The sequence below is a fragment of the Falco biarmicus genome, unplaced genomic scaffold (genome assembly GCF_023638135.1).
Source record: "Falco biarmicus isolate bFalBia1 unplaced genomic scaffold, bFalBia1.pri scaffold_27, whole genome shotgun sequence".
In the NCBI taxonomy this organism is placed as follows: Eukaryota; Metazoa; Chordata; class Aves; order Falconiformes; family Falconidae; genus Falco; species Falco biarmicus.
Genome location: NW_026611833.1, coordinates 2,684,012 through 2,690,669, shown reverse-complemented (window position 1 = coordinate 2,690,669; position 6,658 = coordinate 2,684,012). Strand labels below are relative to the sequence as shown.

Sequence of the window (6,658 nt, the reverse complement as noted above, 5' to 3'; positions counted from 1 at the left end):
GGCTCTGCAGGAGTCAGTCCTTCCCTACAGCAGTAGCGAAATAGGAACGTGGCGTGATCTAGGATTAAATACACTCAGGGCATCAAAGGGCTTCACAGCATTGCCACCCCGTGTTCACCCAACTATGGAGCGGAGTTGAGGGGATTTTTCTCTGTGTATTTTGTTCCGGTTGCCCCACCACAGCTGAGGAGTGGTTTTGGCACTGCCATTCCTGCTGCACTGCAGGTGCCATCAGGTGGGCCCTGAGAGGCAAAGAGACAGTCCCTTTGTGCGGACTGAGGACAGCCAGTCTGTCCACCCGCCCTGGTTTCAGCTGCCCTGTGCTGGCAGCTCCTTGACCTGCAGGACTGTCACCCCCAATGCTTCCCAGAGAAGGAACTGGACGCTGCTGAGAGCAGAGGCAGCCAGTTTCCAAGTACCGATCTGCAAACTCCTCATGCTGCCTCATCATACCTGAGAAGGATCTCCGCTCTGCCCCTGCAGCCAGGGACACAGAGGGCACATTGCAGCTGCCTGTGCACAGCTACCCAGCAGCATTCCTGGGGTGTCTTCTCCATGGGGCTCCCTGATCACACAGCGATGCCACCGGAGAGTTGTGCCCTTCTGGAGCGCAGCCTGCAGCCACCCAGCTCCTGAAGGTGGGCTGTCCTGAAGTGAGAGGTGTCTCTTTTGGACTTCTGGGAGCTTAGGTATCAGGAGGCGATTGGGAGACCTTACTGCCATAGGCTAACCTGTATGGCAAGAGCCCTCAGGCTGGTCTCTCAAAGGACAAAGCAGAAAGGGAGAGGAGTGAGAATGATGTGAGAGAACAGCCCTACAGACATCGAGGTGAGTGAAGAAGGAGGGGAGCAGCGAGACAGAGGCTTGGTGGGATCCTGCAAGCCAGTGGTCAAGTAACCGCCCGCTGACAGCCACAGGGCAGCACAGTGACAATGCTCCTTTAGGTGTCTGCAGGTTCTTTGCATCAGCGTTCTAGCACAGCTGCCAGATGGGCCAGCAGCTGCGATGCTCCCCTGGATCTGAAACCCTGCATCATTCGTGTCCACCTTGGTACTAGGAGCAAAGAAATGGTGGAGTCTCATCTCCCAGGGGAGTGAGGCAGGAGAGCAGCAGAGTGCAGGCCCCAGGTCATACACTGGCAGGCTGTGGCCTGTGCAGAAGGAGGGAACGCTCCTTCGGGTGCCCTGGAATTGCCTCACCGGTCTAAACCGCGTGGTGGATGCCTGGGCTGTTGGAGGCTGCTGTCCTTGCCGAGCAGCTGTGCTGAGCTCTGCCACCTGCCTTGGCACTTGGTTCCCTCAGGGTCACAGCTCTGTCTGCAACAGGACGGGCTGCAGCTGCCTCTGCGTGGGCCCCTGGCTGAGGGCCCTGCTGCACATCTGGGCTGAAGCCCCCCAGCTGTGGCACCAGCCCAGCTCTGCCTGGCCATAAGGCAACCTGGTACCAAGTGTCCCCGAGCCCGGGGGTGCAAAGGCTTTGCTTCAGAGCAGAGACATGGCCTGGGCAAGGGAGAGCTGAGTCTTGAGCCCTCGGACTGTGCAATGAAGTGCTGAAATGGGCTCTGCAGGGCTTACTGAAGCACTGAAGACATCCTCCCTGCCCCTGCCTGCAGAACCACCAGACACACACATGCACACACACTCTTTTAGGAGTACTTGGGTCCTTTGCTGCAGTCTTCCTGGTGTCCTCTCTAGTAATGCGTTAACAAAAGTTGATACTCCTGCACAAAACTTTTTCTATTAAGAGAATTGCCACTGCTGGAAATAAGTGTGTCCCCCCAGGTGAGGCAAGGCCCATGAGGGATTGCCTCATCGTGCTGCCCAGCAGGTTCCCCTGCAGCCCCAGGGACAGCTGGAGGGAGCCCAGAGGGGCAGAGGAGGGAGGCAGGGAGAGCTCAAAAGCAGCCCTTGGTGGGGGGCTGCTGAGAGCTCCCTGCTGGAGAAATCTGCAGAGCCCTGGAGCCGGTAAGTGTGTGGCTGCAGGGCAATGCCTCTGCAGTTCCCAGCCGGGTCTGCAGCAGCTGGGGCCCCCCCAGCCTGTGGGACCGTGTGGGAGCCTTGTGCTGTGGAGGAGGCCAGTGTGCTGCAGAGCAGGGCTTCCCTGCTGCAGCGTGGGAGGGCCAGGGCATGTGGGCTGCCTTGTGCCAGGGCCGGCTGCAGGGCTGTGAAGGTGGCTGTGCAGGCAGGGGTGCCCAGGGCTGTCCTTGCCAGCAGGGTCCCTGCAGCCCAGGGGGCTGTGTGCTGGGGCAGGGGCTCTGCCGCCTGCCAGGGGCAGCTCTCAGCCTGCCGGGGGGCTCCCGTGCAGCTCTGGGGGCGTATGGACTGAGCCCTGATAGGGAAGGATCTCTCTGCTGTTGAGAGCGTGCTGCAAGGGTGAGCGCTGCTTACAAGTATAGGTTACCCTCAGAATATGTCTGGATGAGACTTTTTGTATCGAAGGTCAGCGCAGGGATTGCTATGATAAATCCAGGGCTCTCCTCAATCTGTGTTTTCAGTTTTCTGTTGTTGGGGGCAGGAGAGGGAAGGCGGAAATGTTAATGGAGAGCTCGAGTTTGAAGATGTCCCTGAGACTGCCAGCTGTAACTCTGAGTGATGAGGAGGTCTGCCAGGAGCCTCCTGAAGTGCCCTCAGCCACTCCTCCGCCTATGAACAGCAGCAGCAGCACCTTTGCTGGAGCCATCAGGGTCGTTCTGAGCTGCCCTTTTCCCCCTGCGGACAGGACCCCGTGCCCAGCCAGTGCCCTTCAGAGAGGCACGTTTGTGGGGGGCCAGTGCACAGAGGCAGAGATGTGGTCTGTGAGCACTGACAGGGAAAGACCTGGCACAGGGAGATACCTCCCACAAGGAAAGTCTCCTGACATCCAGGATATTGCAAGGACTGATAGGAAACTTCAGACAGAATTGTTGTTGAAGGGAGAATCAGAAAGCTCTCTCTGACCATGTGCAGTGCAGACCCCTTTCTCTGAGGCATCCCCCTGGCCTGCTCTCCCCCCAGCAAAGCCTCTGCCCTCAGGGCTGGGGGTCCCGAGGCGTGAGCCACCCCCTCTGCAGCCAGAGCTCCAGCAGAGCCGCGGTGCAGCTCTGCAGCCACGTGCCCCGGTCGCTCTGCAGAGCACAGGGGCTGAGAGCAGCTGCCCGGCAGTGTTGGTGTGTGGGAGGTGGCGAGCAGAGCTGGGCAAGGGCAACGCTGCCCTCAGTGCCTGGCTCGCTCGCCCTGGACACTCTTACCTAGGCCATCAGTGCAATTTTACTTCTTTCTCTGCCGTTTTGGGTTAGTTTTATTCTCTAGCTCTTGCTGTCAGGCTCTCTGGGGATGGGTGTTTCAGCTGCAGAGTCACACTCTGACCTTGTGGGTCATCTCCTGCAGGTGTGTCCATGGGAACAAGTGTCCCAGCTTTCCTCTCACCCGTGGGGCTGTGGGCAATGCCCTATGTGGGGCTGGGCAAGGGGCTGGTTCTCCCTGAACCTGATGCTCTTGTTAGGGCACTTGGCTACCTCCTTGAAGTTCCCTTCCAAGCAGTGCGTTGCCCTCCAGAATGGAAACCTGTCCCCTCGCACCCATTAGCGATCTGAAAGCCCCACGTAGATGCGTAGAGTTTCTGTGATGGAGAAAACACTGCTGGGGTGGGTGAAATGAGCTGTGTATCCTTTGCTGTGGGTGGGATGCTGAGTTCTGATGAAAGTCTACAACCTTTACTGGTCTGTGGTGGGTCAGACCGTTCTCAGCAGTGCCTTGTGGTATTTCAGGGTAACATGGGAGTGTGGCCACCATTCATCTCAGGAAGGTGCAAGCCCACAGAAACTGGGAACCAGAAGGACAGACCACCTCCCCTCACTGGGCACTCACCCACAGGCAATCCTCTTGCCTCACAGACCTCACTCTGTTCCACCGGAGGGCAGCAAAAATGCTCTGCTTTTCTGACATCTGAAAATACTCAACAAGAGAGATGGGGGGGAGCTGTGAAAAAAACTAAAGCTCTCTTACAATGCCTTCACCCTTCCCGTTCCTTAGCACTGGCGCTGCAGACGCTGACCAGCCCTTCTGCCTTGGCACTGGTTTCAGAGGACAAAGTTAAACACCAGGACTGGTCCCTGCCCCCACCCACTGCTGCAGAGTGGGGCTGGCTGGTCAAGAGCCCGTGGGCAGATGCCCTGCTCTTCATCACCCACACGGCCAGCACCAAGCAGGGCTGCAGCCACACAGCTGCAGGAAGGTCTCCGAGAAAAGAGAGGGATGTCTGTGTGTGACGGGGGGATAGTCTGTGGGAAATGGCTTTGATTTTGCTTGCAGAAGTCTCCCCTAAATTATCGCTGTCTTTTTCTCCTGTGACAGGACCATATGCCCGGAGGCAGCAGATGTCCAACAGCAGCTCCATCACCCACTTCCTCCTCCTGGCATTGGCAGACACGCGGGAGCTGCAACTCTTGCACTTCTGGCTCTCCCTGGGCATCTACCTGGCTGCCCTCATGGCCAATGGCCTCATCATCACTGCTGTAGTATGTGACCACCACCTGCACACCCCCATGTACTTCTTCCTACTCAACCTCTCCCTCCTCGACCTGGGCTCCATCTCCACCACTCTCCCCAAAGCCATGGCCAACTCCCTCTGGGACACCAGGGACATCTCCTACTCAGGATGTGCTGCACAGCTCTTCCTGATTGTCTTTTTCCTTTCAGCAGAGTGTTCTCTCCTCACCGTCATGGCCTATGACCGCTCCGTGGCCATCTGCCAGCCCCTGCACTACGGGACCCTGCTGGGCAGCAGAGCTTGTGTCCACATGGCAGCTGTTGTCTGGGGTAGTGATGTTCTCTATGCTGCGCTGCACACGGCCAATACTTTTTCACTGCCGCTCTGCCACGGCAATGTCCTGGGACAGTTCTTCTGTGAAATCCCACAGATCCTCAAGCTCTCCTGCTCACACACCTACCTCAGGGAAGTGGGGCTTATTGTGATTAGTTCCTGTTTAGCCTGTGGATGTTTTGTTTTCATTATTCTGTCCTACGTTCAGATCTTCAGGGCTGTGCTGAGGATCCCCTCTGAGCAGGGACGGCACAAAGCCTTTTCCACGTGCCTCCCTCACCTGGCCGTGGTCTCCCTCTTTCTCAGCACTGCCATGTTTGCCCACCTGAAGCCCCCCTCCATCTCCTCCCCATCCCTGGACCTGGTGGTGTCAGTTCTGTACTCAGTGGTGCCTCCAGCACTGAACCCCCTCATCTACAGCATGAGGAACCAGGAGCTGAAGGGTGCAATGTGCAAAATGATAACTGGATGTTCTGAAGGAATAAAATTATGAATAGCATTTATAATGTTGTTCATCACAGACCCTGACTGTCTTCTGAATTTTTTGTAGTTACTTGTGGTATTTCTGTTCTGATAAAGTTGTCATCCCCATTCTAATTCCTTCTGTGATTTTCTTTTCTGAAGGTGCCCTGCTCTCTCTTCATCTAACAAAGCCAAAGGGCCATTAGGCAACTTTATTTTTGCTGGGATTCTTCCTTCCAAGGCCTTTCTGGAGCTGCAGGGACTGTTCCTGTGTCCACAGACGGAGGGGAAAAGGTTCCTGGCATGGCAGCAGTACCAGGGAACACCAGCCCTTGGCTCTCCAGTGCTGTCCTCCTTCCACTTCCACACTCTCCTTCTGACCCCCTGCCTTGGTGTAAGGCCTGAGTGCTCTGGCAGCTTGGTCACCGCCGTGCTGCGTGGCAGTCCTGTGAGCGCAGGCAGGGGCAGGCAACGGGCACTCTGTGACGGTGCTGGCCTCCATAATATGTTCTGGACTTGTGGAGACCACCTGAATGCAGCACTGCAACGTGCTTCCTTGAACCGAGGTCCCCGTGCCCGTTGCTCATGACGAGGGCCATCTCCGCGAGGTGCCGAGCAGGGTGCGACACCCCCGGGCTGAGGTGCTGCCAGCCTCTGGCAGGGGCAGCAGGAGGCCAGGCAGTCACTGTGCCTGCTGCAGTGCTCTGCCTCCGCACGTGCCAGGGACGGGCTCGTGCCTCTGAGCACCCCTGTGCGCGTGAGGCTGGGGTTCAACCACGGCAGCAGTGCATGAGGCCAGCTGAGGTGGGGACACCTCCCAGCGCCTGGCCGTTCCTGTGTGTGACTGCAGGAACAAAGGCCACTGTCCCAGGGAGATTCATCTCACCCGCCTTGGGCAGGCTCATTGCAAGTGCCTCGGTCTGATCACGGCACCCTTTCTGGATGGTGCCCTCAAATGTGTCCGAGCAATCAGGGAGGTTCTGGGGTCCTGGGAAACGGCAGACATCCAGCCTTTGTTCAGGAAAAGCAAGAAGGACAACTGGGAGAAATACAGGCTGCTCATCCTCACCGTAGTGTCTGGGGAAATGACGGTGGAAATACTCCTGCAGCCATTTCCAGGTAACTGTGGGACATCAAAGGGGTTGCTGCACCCATACGTATTGAGGCAAGAAGGGGATGGTTTGTACCTGGACCTTTGCAAGGGTTTTGACTTTTTCTCCTGCACTTTCTGTATAGGCAGATGGGTGACTTCTGGAGTGAAGAAATGGAGGATACTGTGGGGGGAAGTTGGCTGGGGGCTTGTGGCTATCTCTCGAGCTAGCTCAACAGCGTCAGGGAGCGAAACCCGACCTTGGGAGAGAGACACAGTTATGCCTGTTGGAAGGAAGCCATGGGA

At 57.2% G+C, this 6,658-nt stretch overlaps 1 protein-coding gene across 1 annotated transcript; it reads left to right on the top strand.

Annotated features, from left to right (window-relative positions):
• Positions 1-4,309: 4,309 nt before the first annotated feature.
• LOC130143386 (olfactory receptor 14C36-like) lies at positions 4,310-5,293 on the top strand. The gene has a single exon (XM_056326070.1). It carries the CDS (start codon positions 4,355-4,357, stop codon positions 5,291-5,293), a length of 939 nt encoding a protein of 312 aa, XP_056182045.1. The 5' UTR covers positions 4,310-4,354.
• The last annotated feature ends 1,365 nt before the right edge of the window (positions 5,294-6,658 follow it).

Excerpts from the sequence above, each read along its gene's own strand:
- LOC130143386 (XM_056326070.1), top strand. The coding sequence starts at position 4,355 with ATGTCCAACAGCAGCTCCATCACCCACTTCCTCCTCCTGGCATTGGCA.